Below are 21,520 nucleotides of genomic sequence, written 5' to 3' on the forward strand. Positions count from 1 at the left end.
TATGGTTTCAAATATTCCCGTGCAGTTTTCAGATTTTAAGTTTACAATTATTTTTCAACTCAGCAATCCTAGTCAAAGAGAACTCAATTTTCTGTGTTATCATTTCCCTAAGAAATGATACACAGACACCAAAGAAACTATTTTCAGGATGTCTAACCTGAAATTATAAGACTGACATGAAATTAGTAATGATGGCTTAGAATTTTTTTTTTAATTACATAAAGCTTGCTAAAATTACCAGTAATCACATTGTTGGGTCAATGTAACAGACCCATTCTGGTCTCTATGCCCAGAGTTTACCTTGTGTGCTTCCTGATGGCTATATCAGAGCATGACCTTGGAAGCAAGGCCAAGGCTAACGCGTAGCAGAAGAAAACAACCATAAAATGGTCTGTAAATAGGATTTTTATCAATGTATTTTTCTGACCTTCAAATCGTCCTCTAGTTAATAAATGAGAAAGAAAAAAAAAAAAGAGAGAGAGACATGGGATTGGGAATAAACTGACTCACACAAAAAAATTACATATTCAATAACCAACCTGTAAATGAAGGCAGAAGGTTTGGCCATCCCTGTCCATTTAAACCAACTACATGCCTATTAATATACTTTTTTAAATAAAGAAACACACGGTTTTATTCCAAACACAGTATTATCACCACTTATCCTAGACACATGGCTGTATAATGAACTTTATTTGATATCCATGGTGACCAATATCCTACATGAAATGCCCTCTGTGTTACTGATCTGAGGTCAAGGAAATTCATCCCCATATTAGCTAAGCCCATACTCTATAATTCCTGCATATATAAATAAGTATAAATACTGGTAGGTGGGTAGATAGATAGATATCTCCTACTCTCCTTTTGGGTAATTGCTTTCTTCCACATTCTTATTCATTAATGAAAGGGCTAAAGAGGTAAAAGAAGGAGTCCGTATCTACAAATCTGTTCTTACTCCTGAACAGAACTATGACAAGACAAAGAGGAAATTCAAACATCCATACATTTCTGTCAAAATTCTATTAGTAGGCTACATATCATTAGTGATAGTCTACTAAGGTGTGGTACAATTTGTGATGAGACATTGATTATACTGATATTGTAACTTTTTAAAAATTAAAAAATGAAAATAATCAAAATGCAGAGATTTTTGAATGCCCAAACATTTATTAGAGTACCTCTGTAGCTCAAATTTCATTAACACATAATTTATTTTTACAACTCTATTTTTCCATTCTAAACTGAGTTAAATTTTGAAGAATTAGCAGCAAAACTTGAAAATGACTTATCCAAGCAGATTTTATTTTTATTAATGTACAAAATCAAAACTCCTATAATGTACATCAAATTTTACAAGTTTTTTTCCCTTTGAAATATTAAAGGTACATAGTTCTTAAAATTCATTCTGACCTGAAAAATCTGTCTTTGCCAGTCTTTACAACATGTGTTCAGTAGCTTCTAAATCACAGAATTCCATTTAGATCAGTGGGACACTCAAGAATGCTGAATATGGGGGCACCTGGGTGGCTCAGTGGTTTAAGCCTCTGCCTTCGGCTCAGGTCATGATCTCAGGGTTCTGGGATCGAGTCCCGTATTGGGCTCTCTGCTCGGCAGGGAGCCTGCTTCCTTCTCTCTCTCTGCCTGCCTCTCTGCCTACTTGTGATCTCTGTCTGTCAAATAAATAAATTCTAAAAAAAAAAAAGAAAAAGAATGCTGAATATGCCAGGGGAAAAAATTCTTGTTTGGAACGCTACAGAAAGTACACATTTGAAAATTATGATTAGTTTACAAGTAAGTTTCCTGTCACGGAGCAAATCCTTCTGGTTGTTATGCTGACAAAACCAGAAGTATAACATTTTAGTTTTACTCACAACTTGAAACTGACCAGTAACTCAATAACTGCTGTAACATCAGATAAGAAAAATAACCCCCAGAGCACAGACCTGCATTGGGTATCAACATTAAGGGATCCGATATGAAAACCAGTCGGCCAAATATCTCACAGAGATGCAGGCCAACTTACAAAGGCCGTGACATTTCCAGAGGTGACCATGAGGGCACAAATTTCTCTGAAGCCACCAGAACTGGTCATGGAGCAGACAAGGATATCTAAGAGGAAAGAGATCAGCAAAACTCAGCCTCATTCAGGCTATTTATTTGAACCTATTTCTTCCGTTGTTTTTAATCCATCTCAACAGTTCAGAATACCGTGAAAAACTTTAGATACAGATTTTTAAATCTGGAAGGAGAAAAGTGAGAGAATATCCAGCTTAACCTCTTACCATTTAAAAAATAGAAACAGAGGTTGAGAGAAGTTGCAACGAATGTTCTGTGGAGATGAGGGTGAGTAACCAGTTCCCAGGGTTGTATCTACCCATTTCAATGCCCAGTGTCTGAGTAATGAATTCTAACCCTCATGAGACCTAACCAGGAACCATGGTTTACCTGTTAACGGTGGTAATTTCTGAGATCCACCCATTCCCACAAAATGACCCCCTCCCAACAGAAAAGTATCCCTTGAGTTCTTGTACATAAACTAGGGCAAAGCCAATATATAATCTTGTATCACAAATTATATTTACATGAGGGATGGCTGGCTCCCTGATAAACACGGCCTAGTCTCAGGAATAATTAGGAGTAAAATGTTTGATTTAAAATGGTTTTAAATTGGGGCCCCTGGGTGGCTCAATCCCTAAATGACCAACTCTTGGTTTCAGCTCAGGTTGTGATCCCACAGATCTCAAGACAGAGCCCCACGTCGGGCTCCACACTCCGCAGGGAGTCGGTCTGAGGATTCTCTCCCTCTCCACCCCTGCCCCTACATGCTCAGGCGTGCACATGTGTGCACGTACACATTCCCTCCTTCTCTCTCTCTCTCAAATAAATCTTTTTTTTTTTTTAATTTAAATGGTTTTAAAACAATCTCTTTCCAGGTATAACTGGGATTATCTCCTTTATCCTTTGAAAACATCAGTAAGAGTATAAGGAGAAGGTAGCCTGGAAGGATAGTTCAGTATTTTTCAAATTACAAAAACATTATCCCCATCTGGATTCTGAGGAACTAAGGAAAATAACTACAAGGGAAGCAGTGATAATGGGCGTTCCCATTTTATTTCTTGCACAGTACTTCATAAAAACCAACATGACTGGGGCACCTTGGCAGCCCAGTCAGTTAAGCGCCAAACTCTTGATCTCAACTCATGATCTCAGGATTGTGGGACAGAGCCCCATTCAGCTCTGCCCTGGGTGTGAAACCTGCTTAGGATTCATATTCTCTCCCTCTCTCTCTCTCAAAAACAAAACAAAACAAAACAAAACAAAAACGTCACCCAAATGCCATATGGCCATAGGCATTCCACAATCACAAGTATAAAGAATGGAGAAAAGAGACCACCATTTTTTACCGTTCTTTTTTTTTTTTAAATTTGACAGAGAGAGACACAGTGAGAGAGAGAACACAAGCAGGGGGAGTGGGAGAGGGAGAAGCAGACCTCCTGCCGAGCAGGGAGCCCCATATGGGGCTCGATCCCAGGATACTGGGATCCTGGGATCATGACCCAAGTTGAAGATGGAGCCACCCAGGCGTCCCTACCCTGCTCTTTCAACAAAGGCAAGTGTGTAAGAACAAAATAAAATATAAATATTTCAGGTCAGGTTACATTTTGAAGAGCCTGGCTCATTTTCCAAAACTAAATAAAAATGAAGAGCAACATTTGACTAATGCTGCTTGACTCTGAAAAACAAATTTAAATCTAAAACAATTTTAAAACATTTTAGAAAGTGCTACATATTTCTTATTTTGACAGCAAGAAATACCTATCCACATTTCATTTTCTTTCAAAAACATGTACCTCTAAATGTTTGTATCGCCAAACTAAAATTATAAATAATAATAGCACTTTGCATCAGGAGCAATTTGCACAACACCAAGAGAAGAAGGGAACAGATGCCAGGTAATGAAAGGGAGAAAGTAAAATACTTAGAGTAGCTGCCTAATCCCAAAATATCTACAATCTTACACATTATCAAATGTGCAACATGAATTTTTTATATTTACCTAAATGTTCTTCATGTTAATTTAAAAGCAATATATATATTCAAAGAAATCACTAAAACTTGAAAAATCAAGATACTTGCACCATATGTAACTAGCCTGCCAATGTAAATATTAGCACTCCCTTCTTATATTTTTTGGTGCACAATCATAACTTCAATGAACTGAGTAGATTAACAAAACAACTGAGTAATTTCTGTGCAAATCCCTAGGTACAGTCAACGATTTGACTTTCTTAACGTTTTCCCCTTACTTGTGAAATTGCCTCCTCAGGTAAATCATCTCCACAGATTTTTGAAAACAAAGAAAAAATATTTTCACTTATCAAAATCCCATTCTATTTATGCTCCTCATACAATCATAATTACTTTTCTGGAGAATTCCATCTCCACACAAAAAGCATTTACCATAAAGAAATTGATAGCTCAAACTTCTAAAGAATTAAGTCCTTCTCTCCTACCTATCAGCAGAAAAATCATGTTCTCTAAGCTGGATATTAATTTTCAAGGAATCTATTTTTCTCCCTGAATGATAACTGAAAAATCATAACTTTAGAAAACATGATTCCAGAAAATTTGGAGTACTTCTTGTTGAAACCCTCTTCTGTCTTCCCCTCAAAACCTTAACAATTTGAATAAAGGGACAACAAAACAGCTGTTGCAGCAGGATGACTCGACAAAAATTAAAAACACAAGTGGGAGTACCCAGCCATGAGAATGCAGCGGGTGTCAGACTGGTAAGTATTTCTCAAATTCAGTCCTGTCACAGGGAAGGCTACCAACCATCAATCAGTAGTAATAAAATCAGTTGAAAAGCTTTCATTAGAACTCATTTCCATGGGCGCTTGGGTGGCTCAGTGGGTTAAGCCTCTGCCTTTGGCTCAGGTCATGATCTCAAGGTCCTAGGATCAAGCCCTGAATCCCGTTCTCTGCTCAGTGGGGAGCCTGCTTCCCCCTCTCTCTCTGCCTGCCTCTCTGCCTACTTGTGATCTCTGTCTGTCAAGTAAATAAATAAAACCTTTTTTTAAAAAAGAACTCATTTCCAAAGAGAAAAATACATCTCTGACAATGACCAGGTATGCTCAAGGGTTCACAGAGACCTGTGGCTGAGTCCTGGTTCCACACATGCCAGGCACCTGTGGCTGAACTGCCATCTCTAATTCTCAGCCCAAAATGTGGGTGACACAATGTGCCTTGGAAAGCTGGGTTTTAAAGAACTTCTTGGGATGGAAAAAAATTTAGATTTACTGAAAAGTTGTAAAAATAGTACAGAGTTCCTACCCACTCTTCACCCAACTTCCTCCAATGTTAACATCTTACATAACCTTGGTATAGTTGTCCAAACTAAGAAATCAACACTGATACAATACTATTAACTACACTAACAGATGTATTTGCAATCCATCTGTTCCCCCCAACCCCCACTAATGCCCTTGTTTCATGCCAGGATCCCAAATTGTATTAAATCCCCACATCCCCTTAATCTCCTCTGACCTGGGACAGTTTTTCAGTCTTTCCTAATTTTTTTTATGACCACAATATTCTTGAAGAATACTGGTGAGGTACCTCATAGAATGTCCCTCAGTTTTGGTTTGTCTTGAGATTCCTTACGATTAAACTGGAGTTATGAGTTCTGGGGAAAACTCCACTGAGGTGAAATGCCCATGCCATTGTACCATTTCAAGGGCTCGATATCACCATGACTTATCATTAGTGATATTAACCTTGGTCACTTGGTTAAGGTAACTCTGTCACTTCTCCACTATAAAGTTAGTATTTTTCACATTCCCTCCTCTCTTCTTAGGAAACAAGTATTAAGTACAGCCAATCCTCAAGAAGAGGGGAATTAAGATCCCCACCTTCTGGAGGGGGACATATTACTTCTACTATTTAGAATTCTGTAAGAAAATCTGTCCCTTTTTTTCCCCATTCACTTTTTATTTAGTCATTTATTAGTATCAGTATAGTCTTATGGATATTTATTTTGGTCTTTGGATTATAGTCCAACTATATCTTTATTTACTCTGCTGTCACTAATGCACATAAAATATCAAGAAGGCGGCCAAATATATAAATCCTCAATAATATCAAACACAAGGATTAGAGAAAATAGACGAACACAAAGAATTCCTCAAAAAAGGGGCAGAAATGGAGATCAGTTAACATAATCACATTATTAGTACAGATATTCATGAAGCCAGCATACTTTTACTTAAGACTAAGATGTTACGGTATAATATAGACTTGGTGAGGTTTTAACAAAATATGCCAGTTCTAATAATAAACACATGCTCATTATTCTTATATTCATGTATAACAGAAAGACTTAGAGGAGATAAAAATAAAAAGGTTATTGTGAAATATTTTACAGTCTAAATTGTTCAACTAAATGAACACTGGCAGGGGCCCCTGGTGGCTCGGTCGGTTAATAGTCCACTCTCAGATTTTGGCTCAGGTCATGATTTTAGGGTCGTGGGATCAGCTGGGAGTCAGGCTCTGCACTCAGCACAGGGATTCTCTCTTCCTCTCCCTCTGCACCTCCCTGCTCATGCAGGCATGCACGCCCACTCTCTAAATAAGTAAATCTTTAAAAAATAAAAAAAAATTTTAATAATTGGGCAGTGTATAAAGTCTGTAAGCATGTTGGGATGTGGGAGGATACTTGTCAAAAGCAGAATCTGAAACTGCAAAATCGAGATTCACATCACAACTTTATCACTGAACAGTTGGTTTAACTATTAGGTGACCTATTTAAATTCTTGGCTTTACCTCTTCATCAATAAAATGGGAACACTAACCACACTTATACAGTAGAGGGGGATTAAATGAGATATAACATATAACACACCAAGCACATTCTCTGACAAGAAGTACTCACGACAATGTGGCTATGATTATGTGAAAATATCAAAAACCTCAAAAATGGATACAGTTTAGGGATGAGATCGATGGAAACCACTTCTACCCCCACACTGTAAAAATGCACTTCTCTAAAGGCAGATAGGAACACAAGGGCACCTGGAATCCATGCAAATTAAAACCAAGTTTGCCAGAGCAGCTAGAATGCAAGTGGCAAAGGGCTCTGGCCCTGAGCGGTCCCATCTTCTACTTTTCCTGTTAACAGCAGGCCCTGAAGTGACTACGTCTAACTTTGTGACTTGAAGGAACTAGGCTTATAAGCTAAAGTATCAAAGATTAAAAACAAAAACCAAGATAAAGAGATGAAATAAGGCCAAAATATTTTTAAGTGTATAAAAGCCATGCAAATGTTTGTTCAATATAATTGAATCAATGTCATTTCCCAGTTCTCTCCCCCCAAGTCAAGAAAAACAGGTGTAACACATTCATTTCCCTCTCTATTCTATGTAACTTTGAGGGTACTCAATAAAGATTTTCACATTACTTTGGTTTATGTTTCTGGAATGGCTTGTGAACTCTAAAAATACCACATCCAGGCTCAAAAATTTTCTCAATAGCACCTTAGGATTTTATAACTTTGAACACAAATTATAATATTCAAAGCAAGTGAAGATAGATTATATCCCTACCTGTGACACAGAAAGAGATGAGACCAGGTTATTAACAAGTCTTACGAGGTGAGCTTGGCAGTTGAAGCCGCGTATTGTAGAAATGATTATAACCATCACTTACTAAAAGCACACAACTGTACTGCAATCAAATGAAGATCTTTTAATATGCAAAACAGAAGGGTGAAATTTATAGTTTCAGAGGCCTTTAAGGGGAAATACAAATGTTGTAGTAGAACGGTCTAACATTTAAGTCTCAGTTGGATCTCCCTTGAAGCTAATGCCCCAGAAAATTAAACACAGCTATAGGTCTCTTGCAGAGGAAACATGTGGTTTTAGGGGATGATCTCAGCTCATCCTGTGAGGTTTTTGGATGATTACTGTAACTAGCTAACATCTACGATTGGCTCACAAATGACAAAAGACAGACAACGTTTTTCAATAACCACCTGGTCAAACGTACTAGCTTAAAAATGAAATAGCATACTCAAATGTACCAATATGACTGGCCTTATCCATTAGAAAACATAAAGGAGGGGCGCTTGGGTGGCTTAGTGGGTTAAAGCCTCTGCCTTCGGCTCAGGTCATGATCCCAGGGTCCTGGGATGGAGCCCCGCATCGGGCTCTTTGCTTGGCAGGGAGCCTGCTTCCCCCTCTTTCTCTGCCTGCCTCTCTGCCTACTTGTGATCTCCATCTGTCAAATAAATAAATAAAATATTTTTAAAAAAAAAAAGCATAAAGGAGAAGCAGAGACTCCGAAGCCAAATGGTTGAGAAGGGGGATGAGGCAGCAAATAAACAGGTAAACACAGACTACAACTCTGTAAAAAATGAATGAATGAATGAATGAATGAACAAGCAAGCAGCTATTTTAGAGTATCACGAAGTAGGAGCCAATGTTAACTAATACACTGTCAGCACAGAAACTGCCAAAGTTTTCTAACTCTGAATAAAACAAGGAGTGGGCACTTTCTGGAAGTCCCTTGTGTCTGAATTAACATTAGTGGCTTCACACATGATAATGGGAACACGGTGCCTTGACCCAATGTATTGAAATGCACGTTCAACTAAGATTGGGGGTGGAGGACAATATGCCAAGGAACAATAGACAGGTATACTATTTGTATCAGAGCTTCTATTTAGAAAAGATACGTCCTATTCTAGTTTGGCACTGACCGGATAGGACCCAACATCGCAAGAGGTTGTTAGAATACTTTTATTTAAAACTCAAAAAAAATTTTCATTTTAATGGACTTTTGATTTAAAATGATAAATTTGAGCAATCTAAGTATGAGAAGTGAAATATCACAAAACCAAATGCGGTAAATGTTCCAGATTCTATTCTGCTATGATAGGAAAATTAGCCTAAAAGAAGACATCTCAAAATAGCCATAATACTCTTATTTACCCTCTCTTAACAGGCAAACAAACACACTTCCTTTTCAGCTGGACTCAAAAAAAAGACTGTGCCCTGAAGTCAGTAAAGCAGCTTTAAGTAAACACACAAATCTCCTGAAATAGGTAAATGAATCCATCGCTACAAGTGTATTTCATCTTTTTAAAGTTCACAGGTGATTCTGATGCAGAGCCAAGTGGGAGCCATTAAAGTCTATAGTGCGACAGTAAGTTCCAGAACTCAGGAACAGTACCACTTGCTTCTTTTTCTTTATCCTCCCCCTCATCGCACAGCTCACTCCATCTGGGCCTCCTCACAGTGCTTTATACAACATAAGTACTTCACACTTTATTAGTCATGAACGTATGAGAAACAATTATCAGTAGCTTTAAAAATATCCATTCCCTTGGTCAAATAAGTCTACTTCAGGAGTCTGTTCTAAGAAAATAATAAGAGATGTCAATATAAATTAATATATTAGGATCTTTTCTGAAGGGTACTTCTAAAGGTTACTTATTAGAGAAAAAAAAAATTGGCCAAGTATAAATGTCAAGCAACAGTAAAGTCACCAAATAAAATAATAAACACCAACTACAAAAAAAAATCAGTACATAAAAGAACATTATGCAAGCTATCTATATTTATGACATGGGAAAATGCTCTCAATATAAGACAAAATTAGAAAAAAAAGTTAAGAAATTAAACCATATTCATTGGATGATTTCCCACTGGTAATAGGGACAGCCACCAACTATACAGAGCTCTGCTCCAGAGTCCCAAGTTAATACACCAAACTGTCAATAACACTTATCTACACCATTCCAAATTACTTACTTGCTTCTTTATACTTTTCATTACTTTATAAATGCAAAGAGCAAATAGTAGTATTATAAGAAAAAGACTATGGGGAGAATCTTAAAATATACTACAGAAATGTTTCTGTAAGTATTTTTCTAAAGTTAGAAGAAATATCTCCTAACTCTTTTAATGAACAGAAAAAAAGATGACAAAGACAATTAAGACAGCAACTCTTCCAGGAGCTTGTGTATATGAGGAGTACTGGACAGATACCAAACATGTCAAGCAACTAAGAAAAAATAAATCCAGGGTATCAGAAATATTCTAAGGTCTCTTAAGAACTTTAAAAAAAAAAGTTACAAGACACTGATGCTAATATAAAATGTTGTCTTACGACTTTCTTCCCCTTACATCAAGATATTTTCTTTTTTTTTTTTTTTTTTTAAGATTTCATTCATTTATTTGACAGAGATCACAAGTAAGCAGAGAGGCAGGCAGAGAGAGGGGGGAAGCAGGCTCCCTGCTTCGCACAGAGACCAATGTGGGGCTCGATCCCAGGACCCTGGGATCATGACCTGAGCCAAACGCACAAGCCTTAACCCACTGAGCCACCCAGGCACCCCTCAAGATATGTTCTTAATGCTACCTTTGTTTTCATCTACCTTTGTAAATTTTCTTTGGTGGGGCAGGGAAGGGGGTTGGTGAAAGGGACAGATAACTTAGAAAAGCAACAGCTCTTAGTCTTTGGGGGAAAGGAATAATGGCTTACAACGAGTACACAGTGAAATAATGCACAGACTTTATCCTTGAAACTTCATGGCTGGCTGATTCTGATAAGTGCCTCATTACATTGTTCTTGATGGAATGAATCAAATGCTCTCCACATACTAGTTAGACTTTATTTGTAGGGACAATGACTTAATAAGGATGACCAAAGAGGTAGCAAAATGATTTAAGTGTTCACACTGATTGAAATACTATTTCCTAAGATGAAATATTAAGCACGTGCAAAATCTCAAATGAAAATACATTTTCTAGCAATATACTTTCCATGCTAAGTGTGAGTAAAAAACGTTCTCTAAAAGAGTTGAAAAAGGCAGTGCGCCACAAAATGCTGGACAACAGGAGTGAGTCAATGTTCCAAGGAACTTTTTTAAAAAGCCAGGACTCTCTTCTATTCTACATGTCACTTTTAAATTAAAGAATGAAGAACTGTTAAGAAATCCAGAAGCCCATAGAACCCTTGGTCTCTCCAAGCTCTCACCTGGTTTTGTTGCACCAACATCTGTCTACGTTGCCCTCTAATTTAATAGTGTAATAACTACATGAACTGGGAAGACTCCACCTCCCACCTCGGTTTTCAGCCACAGGAGCGAGTTCAACACCTGAATGGAACTGCCTCGTTCAGAAATAAGAGATTTCAACTGACTGGTGATATCATTCCAAAACTGTGTGTTTTGCTCATCAACTTAGAAAAATAGAGATCACTTAACTATGTTGATGAGTTATAGAAAAATGTCAACGTATTTTATCTATTAGAGATCAATGCATCACAAGACTGTGAATCCTTAACTCCTCTATTTCCATGCATTTATATAGAAAACCTAAACCACTACATATTCATAAAAATGTATAGCATCTTGAGATCACCCAGCATAGGCAAGCTCTCATGCCTCAAGAGAAGGAAATCAAGTTAATATTGATCAGCCATGTATACTTTCCTCCAAGCACCCGTTCTGAATACTGAAAATACAAGACATCATTTTATAAATGAACATAAGATGGATATACACATACAAAAAAGAGACTCTCTCAGATTTTAATACAAACAGCTTAAAATTTTGACAGCAAGCTTAGGAAATGGGTACTTGAAAAGTAAAGCCAAAGATATTTCGAAGGACAAATTCATTATGTATTATCCTTTATATGCGTTGTATGTGAACAGGATTTCATCTAAAGATGTATATGGAATTTGAGGTCTTTCCAGTGAGAAAGTGTGGGCCTTTGGCTACATTAAATACTGTTCCACATGGGAAAAAGCTTACTGAATGGATAACCATTTTTTTTTTAAAGATTTTATTTATTTATTTGACAGAGAGAGATCACAAGTAGACGGAGAGGCAGGCAGAGAGAGAGAGAGAGGGAAGCAGGCTTCTTGCTGAGCAGAGAGCCCGATGTGGGACTCGATCCCAGGACCCTGAGATCATGACCTGAGCCGAAGGCAGCGGCTTAACCCACTGAGCCACCCAGGCGCCCCTGGATAACCATTTTTAAAAACAAAACTACGTTCAAATTTGTCTCACAACACTTACACTCATAATGTGAAAAAAAATGAAAATAGTATAAATAAAGGTCCAACAATAAGAGAATGATAAATTATATTCTACAATGAGATATTCTGCATCCATTAAAAATATTTTTCAGGGGGGTGCCTGGGTGGCTCAGTCAGTTAAGCGTCTGAGTCTTGATTTTGGTTCAGATCATGATCTCAAGGTTGTGAGACCGAGCCCCAAGTTGGACTCCACACTGGGCATAGAGCCTATTTAAATTCCTTCTCTCCCTCTGCCCCCTGCCCCACTAAACATATATATTTTCCAATAAAATTCACACCAGGAGAAATCCCTGATATGAAACAAAGTAGAAATGATAAAGATGCCCAGTATGCTGACACAGTAGGACTCCAACTCCGTGTGGTACATGTGTGTGTACGTGAGTACGTGTATGTGCCACGGTGCTTACTCCTTATTATCTTAATACTAGGTGTTGCTGCATTTTATCATTATAAATAATTTAACTTTGTATTGCATGAGTTTCCCAAATTTTTTACAATGATAGATATGTTATTTTTTTTAGGATTTTTATTTATTTATTTGAAAGAGAGAGAGAGAGAAAAGAGTACAAACAGGGGGAGCAGTGGGCAGAGGGAGAAGGAGAAGCAGACTCCCCACCAAGTGGGGAGCCTAATGTGGGACTCAACCCCAGGACCCTGAGATCATCATCAATCCTAGGACCTGAGCTGAAGACAGCCCCCCAACCGACTGAGCCACCCAGGCGCCGATATATGTTATTTAGAACAAAAACTCAGTGAGGTGACTCACTGGCAGGGTGCCTTACAGTCCTCTGGTAGCTTGCCTCCCTCTGCTGCAGCTGGAAGGCTAAAGTCGACTTCCTAAACCTCCCCTGCAGGTAAGGATCCAGAGGCAAACCGCATTCTGCACATTTGGACACAAGAGCCGGTTGTGGAAGATGGTGGTTGTGGAAGAGGGAAGAACTGTCCTGGGCTGCTGATGGAGAGAATGGAGGTTGCTGAGGCATTTCTGGGTTCAGTTCCCAGCTGCACAAGTGGCAAGCAGCAGGGTGAGCACACCTGGAGACAGGGTGTTAGCCTTTGGTGGGCCGATGCAGGGGAAGGACCCAGGTCACTCCCTTCCCAGGCAGATGCGCAGGACTGCATGGTTCAGGAAGTCCTTGAAGAGGCCCTGCCTACGGCCCACTCTTCAAGCTCTTCCAATGATTTTCTGAGACTTCAATTCTAAGTATTAAGTTCATTTGCTTATGTTTAAAATAGCCACGGTGGTTCTGCTTGTGCAACTGAAGCTGACTCACCTACCCAAGATGTTGAAGGAATTAGAAAGAAAATCCTGATTACCTCAATGACTTCTGACGCACTATCCTTAAACCACGTGAAAACCTTTCTAATAGTGCTTTTTTTAAACTGTCAACTTTACTTGTTTATACACTTCTAAATATCCATGTAAATCAAATCTATTCTGAACACAAATTAAATGTCATGAGGCTTATTCATAAATTGGATACTGCTTCTTTGGATGGTTTACTTCATGGTCAAGCATGCTAAAATTCCAAGCTAGTCTCAATGAGAAGACACTCCAACTTGATTCCTCATCAAATACGTAATGAAGTATTTCAGAAAAGTGAAATCTTTCCTGGAAGATTCTTCTCAGTTAAGGTACTCTAGGTGTTCTCTCTATATATATATATATATTTTTTTTTTCCCAGAAATGAACTACTACAAATGAGTGTTTGTAGAAATGCAACAAGTAAAGAAATTTTAAAACAGGTACTTTCCCATAAATGCAAAGGATAAATCAAGCAAACATCAAGCTATACTCACTTCCATATTAACATGTTATTAGTACAATTCAACATACACATGGTGCTCAATTACTGCTGCATTGAAAAAAATATTAACTCACTCAATAGATGTTTACTGAGACTCTACAGATTCATCAATGAAAATAACAAACACAGCTTAAAGCTCACTGAGTGAAAGGACAGAGATATAACAGAAAGGGATTATAAGGGCTCTGTAGGAATATAGGACAAAGAGCATTAAGAAACAAATTGAAAAAATAGAATAAAGTTTATTCTTTTAGACTAAATAAATTAGGTCATGGACTGAACTGAATTGGCTCAAAGAAGAAAATGTTATTAAGACTAGGCAGTACACTTCCTTTCTCTAGGAAGAAAAAATTATCAATAGAGTACTTAGACTATGGATTCTACCTTTATCCTTAAAAGTCCATAATGCTATAATTTCTTTAATGTACCTCAGGAACCAATATGAATATCTCTCACACATGTGAAAAACATCTTTGCAAGGACATGCAAAAGGCTAGTAAGGGGACTGCCCCCGAAGAGAAAGAGGGCGACTAGGAGACAAAGTAGGTGAGGGACTTTACGTGTATATATTTCAAGTCAAAAAAAGTCTTCATTGTTAATCATAAATACATTATCTATTAAAAATGGATAAATAAATAAATACATAGCATGAATTTTACTATAAAATGCAAGGGCAGTATAAAATAGGAAGTCATCTAAACTTTGAGGGAAAAGCTGACACGCACACACACAAAGGGCCACAGAGAAGACGCACTAGAAGCAAAGGACCCAGTCAGCAGCTGACATTCACCACTGACACGAAGAAGACACAAAACAGAAATGGTTACCTTCCTGTCACAGGTTTTAGGGCTACCAGCAGTGTTTTGCTTAAGGAAGCCAGCTGTTGTTGACCAGCGTGTGGGGTTTTTCCGTGAAGGCTCTTCAGAAGAAAAATTATTATCACTAATGGAAGCTGAAAGGCCAATTAAAGCTGGGTCACTGCTTCGTCGGACATGAAGAGGCATATCTATAAATACAAAAAAGCATTATATTTTTTAAAAAGTAACTCGTGTCTGAAAACTACATATTAGGATAAAGGCAGTGAAATCCAAAAATCAGAGTAACACTTAAGGTGACAGTGGGTCACCAGTCTATTATCCCAGTATTTTTAAATATCATAGAGGGGCACCTGGGTGGTGCAGTAGACAGCATTGGACTCAGGTTTGGTTTTGGCTCAGTTGTGATCTCAGGGTTGTGAGATCAAGTCCCACTCCTCTGAGCGACGAGTCTGCTTGAGATTGTCTCTCCCTCTCTCCCTCTGCCCCTCGTGCTCACACACGCACGCTCTCTAATAATACATGTTGTACATATTCTAAAATGTAAATAATGATGTGAGCCATGGAACAAATTCTATCTAACTTTTAACCATACTGGGATTAAAAATACACAATCTAAACTTCCTGGCTCATCTAGTAAGGAATTCTGCTAAATAAGATAATTATTTTGTTCAAAGAAGTACTATCTGAAAACGCAGAGCACAATCACATTTCTTATCTTTAAGAGAATGGAAATCTTGAAAGTAATATGCTAATATGCAGGTAGTATCTGGCATATACTCACATATAGGATTCATGAAAGACAGTATTTCAGCAACCGTATTCACATAAAAGAGGAATCTGTTTGCAACTGTTCTCACATAATCATTAACAAATTCAGGTGAATATTTGTATCAATAGCCCTGAGCATATCTGAACAGATACAATCATTGGTAAAGGAGAGAAGGAACAGAACTATAAAACCAGACCTAAGAACAAAAGCACATGAGTCTGTTAACACTGAAAATCAAAAACCCAAAACTCCACTCATCAACTAAGCAAAATCACTCAAAAACGTAATAAATAGAAGACAAAAAATTTAGATTATGTTAGAGACAGCCTGTTTTTAAAAACTAGAATGTAAGGTATGTATTTCTTTAAAAATCTCTAACAGGGGTGCCTGGGTGGCTCAGTCAGTTAAGCATCAGACTTCTGGTTTTCGCTCAGGTCACGATTTCAGGGTCATGAGACTAACCCCTCGTGGGGCTCTGCTCTGGGCGAGGAGCCTGCTTAAAATTCTCTCTCCCTCATCCCCTCCCCCCAACTCTCTCCCTCTCTAATAAATAAATGAATAAATAGTCTCTAACAAAACAGCTTTCAGGGTGAAATAAATCCATCACTTACTCCATGAAAAACATTTTTTGAACACTGATGCACTAACAGTATGGGCATACAGATCCTAGAGGACGCTCAACTGAAGACAGACTCTACACACTGAAGGTGATATTTAAACCACTGCTATTCCAATAGTCTGAAAGATGTTAAAGCAAATTAGAAATGATCAGAGGAAACAGAAGCATATAAATATAATATTGCTTTTAACATGTGCTTCTCCATCATAAGGATTTGACAGTAAGAGAGCCTGAGAAATACTACCAGAAAAAAAAAATGCTGAACATTTAATATTGTTAGTAGTTATCTTAATTTCCTGGGAGAAACACACCCATGAAAATTACACAGAAGAATCATTGCCAATTTTTAAGTGTAAGCAAAAAACTCACGGGGTGCCTGGTTACGATCTCAGGGTCCTGCGATTGAGCCCCCCCATCTAGGCTCTCTGCTCAGCAGGGAGCCTGCTTCCCCCTCTGTCTCTGCCTGCCTCTCTGCAGACCTGTGATCTCTCTCTCTGTCAAATAAATAAATTAAATCTTAAAAAAAAAAAAAAAAAAAAACTCGTGATGGCCCTTACCGCTTATACCTTGCACCCAAAAATAAAACACACCAAGAACTATATAGTCACTCTCAAAACAACTTCACAAAAATATACATCTATGTGTGTTAACACTTCAATGCTCTTGCTATAAAAGACTTCCCCCCAAAATAATAAAATTGTTCCCAGATTGATCAAATCAAAAATGTTAGCAGAAAACCAAAAAAAGGAGGGGGAAGAATAAAACAGTTCTGGCCAATTATAATACTGCTTCTTGGATATGAGTTCTGTTGCTTTCCAATTACTGGGCTGTTAATTATTTAGTGGTTAAGGAACTATGCACACTTCAGTTTCTGTGTATGTGTGTATGCATCTGTGTGTATGTGTGTGTGTGCGTGCACACATGTGTAAGCATGTATGTGTGCATCTGTGTGTAAATCTAAAAGAAGCACTACTCACAAAAGATGGTCTCTAAAAAGTGGTACAGAAGTACTGACCACAATAAAACAATCAGATAAAAGTACTTCAACCCCAAAATAAATCCAGGAACTATAAAATTTCACTGAATTTGCTTAGACAAAAGAAGATGCTTGCTTTTGAAAAATTTTCCCCCGAGAAATAAATTGCATCCAGGATGCATCTTCTGATGGGACATGGTCACTGTGTTAATCTGTTCACCAGAAACAGACAAAAATAATTAGCCTTTTACCTCTTGTATCTGTAACTTGAAACTGCAGATGTTGGGGGGGAGAAGGGATTAGAAAGGGGCTATGGTGCAGCAAAGACTGCAGACCCTGTGGCCGAAGCCTCCTGGCTAGATGTGGGGCCACTGCCCAGGGCAGCGTGTACAGGACCTGAGGTATGACAGATGTCCCAGAAGAGGCGCTATCAGCCGGCCCTTCCTGTCAGTTCTTCACACATTACACTTTCCGTTTTCATTTCATTCTGTTTTCATTTGAGGGATGTCCATTAAAGGAAACACTACAGTCTGGATCTTTCGCTTGTAGTACCTAGTAACCAAGTACCCTGATGCAATTTCAAGGTCCCACATTTACATTTCTGTCCACAGTCACATTTAGGAAGGTGATTTGAGTCCCAGGCTAATGAGAAAAGAACAGAACTCAATTTAAAAAGTAAACAATGTGGTCTTCATAAAAGAATGCCAAATGATATCATGATGATCTTGAAATCAAGGTGTTCTTGCAATTCACTGCACTGGAAGAACTGAATCCTAGTGCACACCAGCAGCATCACTAGGTCCCAACACAAAGTCTCCGGGCCACACAGTGTCGGTCTACATTCATAGTGCGTGTGATTCAGACTCAGCAACACAATGATGGTGTGAGATGGGCATTTGTATTGGTTTATAATTTCTTCTTGGTTTTATGGTTCCATGAAAACTGTAAGACATTTTTATCCAGTTTATACACACACCTAAGTAATCTTGGATCAGAACCACTGATTTAACTTGGAATGATTGGAGTCTTTTTTTGAGTCTCTGCATCACATCACAATAGAGGAACACGTGACTCACCTCACAGATAAGTTAAGCTGAGGCTCAGCGAGATGACAGGAGCTCAGGGACAATTTCCTGGCACCTGGGTCAGTGCTGACTCACTACCCAAATCATGAAATTAGTTCTATTAATTAGCAGGTCATTGGAAAACAAATTCCATTTCTAGCTACTTGAAGACAGAAATGTGAGTCTCATTTTCATAAAAGGAAAAATGTTTGTTGTTTCCTAAGTAGAATTATATACACTGAGAAGTCATACACTGATTTTAACAAATAGCAACATTCGATTTTAGAGAGTTAAAGAAATATTATGTTAGTTATGCATATAGATTGAAACAACAGTCATCCTTTTTTTGAGAAGTGTTAAAGAAAGAAAAACCTCCTGGTTAAGTTTAAGTACAATATATAAGATAATAAAGAACACCCCAAAGGAGACCAGCCTAGACCAGTGCTTGTCAACTTTTGATTTCAGGACTCTTTGACTCTAAAATTTACTGAGGACCCCAAAGAGCTTTTGTTTGTGTGGCTTACAGCTAGGGCTGTTTACCGTATTGGAAGTGGAAATGAAAATAATTTAAATATTTATTCCTTAATTCATTTTTAACTTAACAATAATAAACCCATTTACATGTTAACATAAACAACAGAATTTTAGAAAACTCTATTTTATAAAACAAAGTTTATTTGCTGGGAGAGCAGCACTATTTTCCATTTTGCTTGATAGATGACATCTGGATTCTCATCCCTGCTTCTGATTTCAACGTGCTGCCGCATGACAAGCATACAAAGAAAAAAACCACTCCACAAATATTTAGCTGCAATAGTATTTTAATAATCTTTCCCAAACTGTAGATACTCTTCTTTGATACCACACCAAAACTTGACAGATGAGAGTTTCTCAAAGGTTAGCTTGTAAGATGGAATGTAAACTTCTCATTCTTTATATATTAAAATCTCCTTGTCTGTCTTACACTTTGGATCTTTTACTCATGAAAAAATTCTGGAACATTAGCTACTTGGAATATATTATTGGCTTATAATGCTCTTACAAAGGCTGATCTATTTCTTCATATCAGAAAATCACATATGTGAATATCACTACCCATTTCATGACGAAAGTCATTAAGTGGTGGGAGAATTTATGTTTTCCAAAATCTAATTTTCACTAGAAGGCTTGCGTGTTTTCTTTGGCAATAAATACTGTCCATTATTTGCCATGTAGCAACAGGCTCACTTCATTCATTTTCTGGAAACTCTGCCAGACACCAAAGTCTGAAGAACCACAGTTTTCTGTCCTTTTTCACAAAAAAAACAGAGGAAAAATAACACGTGGTGTTCCACTAAAAAAAGGGCTGGCTCCACTTACAACGCACCCGTCACGTAGAAGTTTTTCTCAAGACAATCTCTGCTCTTCAATACGTACAAATACTTTATGCCTACCTGCCATTTTAATCACACAAAATTTTAAACCGGATACTCAAAGGCCAGTATGTAATAAAAGCAATCATTTCTGCTGCTTTATCAAGGACAACAGATGGAAATGGCTTGTGTTTCAAAGTGTGAGTAAAGTGCTGGGTAACGAATACATTTGGTGCCAATGTCCTCACTGGTGCGCGGGGTCTGCATTTTACCCATCAGTGCCTAAGCACCACTGGTGCAGATGGTCAACCCAGTGAAAAACACAGCACATACTTGGTAATATTCTGAAAACAGTCTTGCCTTAACAGCCTCCTTGAAATGATCTGAGTGGTTCCCAAGGGCCCAGGACATTAAAAAAAACACTGGCCTAGACCAGCAGACAGCCTGGCAGGTCACTGCCCTCCTCCAGGCCTCAGGCTCCTCATCTAGCAAGACCACAGGTGGCACTGATGGGGTCAGAAATTTTTCTGATGCTAAAAAAATGTGTGATTCTACATATGTTTACCTGTATCGGTGACCCCCTACCAAGCACAAGCCTCATCTTAACAGAACTTATAATAATTTATGAAAAACGAATTAGAGAAAATACAAAAGTGTTTCAGAGAAGTATCAAAAGCCATCGTCAGGTGCCTCTAAACAGTTTGTTTGTTTATTTATTTATTTATTTATTTATTTATTTATTTATTTTTTAAACAGTTCAAAGTATTACAAGCAACACGGGGGAAGGAAAATACCTGAGTTGTAGGGAATGGTGGGGAAGCAGCCACAAACGGCATGTGGTCTTTTGACAAGTTGCACCCGACTTTAAAGGAGATCACTATAAATGTCTGGCCTTATCAACAGAAACCATCATAAAATACAACTGCCTGGCTCCTCAGACAGGTTTCCCACCTTTCACAGTCCTGATAAGACATATACTGTAAAAAGAACACAATTCTGTCTTGGCCTCTGAGGAAAATAATACATATAGAGCCTTTTCCCCCATGGTTGGCCCATGGCCTACTTCAGCATTCTAATGCGCTGATGTAATCTGTGTTCTTTATAGTAATTAGAAATAACAGAAGCTTCTTGTTTAAGGTAATTCGGTCATTATTATTACAATTCCTCATCCTCAATTTTAGGAAAATCAATGCATTTAAAAACACGAGAACAAAACTTTCTCCTTAACCTCTGATTTATTTAATATATAGATTTGCTAAGTACATCCTCTGAAATATTAAAAAGAAAATTCAAAGACGAGGATCTTCAATAATTAAGCTGCTGGTTGGAGCGCACGGGGACTGGTATGATGTCGCTGGGTCCAGGACGAGAGTGGAGACTGTTTGATGTGTGCATTCCTTTGAAGAGTGGATAAAACAGCAATAAACCCTCATCACAAGATTTCAAATTCCCTGTGTCACTAATGCACTGTAAATATTGATTTGCCTCTCTAGGTAAGGTGCCTTTTAAATAAGTGGAAAATGGCAAATCTAATAATGAATTAGAGCAAATACTAAAAGGGCAGATATATACATTTTTAACTGTTAAATATCACACCCCTACCCACTCCTAATCAGTTTTCCCATTTGCTTCTCTTCTTTTATTCTTCTAGTGATTTCTAAATTATTTAACCACTCACGGCAATGAATAAACCTTTTCCAAGAAGACGGGCATAAGCCATCAAGGTATTTCATCAAATCTAAAAATACTATGCAGTTACACAAGTTCTATTAGAACTTATGATGCAAACAGCATAATTACTCTTGATGCAAAATGAAGACTATCTCCCAGATCTTCAGGGCAATTACACATTTTCTAAAGACACATCTCACAGGGAAGAGAACCAAGTTATTAACACATGCCACGAGGATAAAAACCTGTCATCAATATTGCAAAGCTGACCTTCCAATATATGTTGCCTTTTTTATAAAGGTGCTTCTCAGTGTTTCACTGACTGAGGTGAAATC

General features: G+C 37.9%; 1 protein-coding gene across 12 annotated transcripts in view; it reads right to left on the bottom strand.

Moving 5' to 3' along the window:
- Positions 1–21,520, bottom strand: part of LOC111155563 (par-3 family cell polarity regulator) — a 687,032-nt gene that overhangs the window by 341,933 nt on the left and 323,579 nt on the right. Inside the window, exon 1 of one of the 12 annotated variants that reach the window (XM_022515796.1) lies at positions 14,744–14,920. The exons of the other annotated variants lie outside the window; for them this stretch is intronic. Coding sequence (XP_022371504.1) covers positions 14,744–14,920 — 177 coding nt within the window. Of the gene's footprint in view, positions 1–14,743; positions 14,921–21,520 lie in introns of those variants that run through there. 12 annotated transcript variants of the gene reach the window in all.

The sequence above is a fragment of the Enhydra lutris genome, unplaced genomic scaffold (assembly GCF_002288905.1).
Source record: "Enhydra lutris kenyoni isolate GAN:26980312 unplaced genomic scaffold, ASM228890v2 scaffoldscaffold42, whole genome shotgun sequence".
Taxonomy (NCBI): domain Eukaryota; kingdom Metazoa; phylum Chordata; class Mammalia; order Carnivora; family Mustelidae; genus Enhydra; species Enhydra lutris.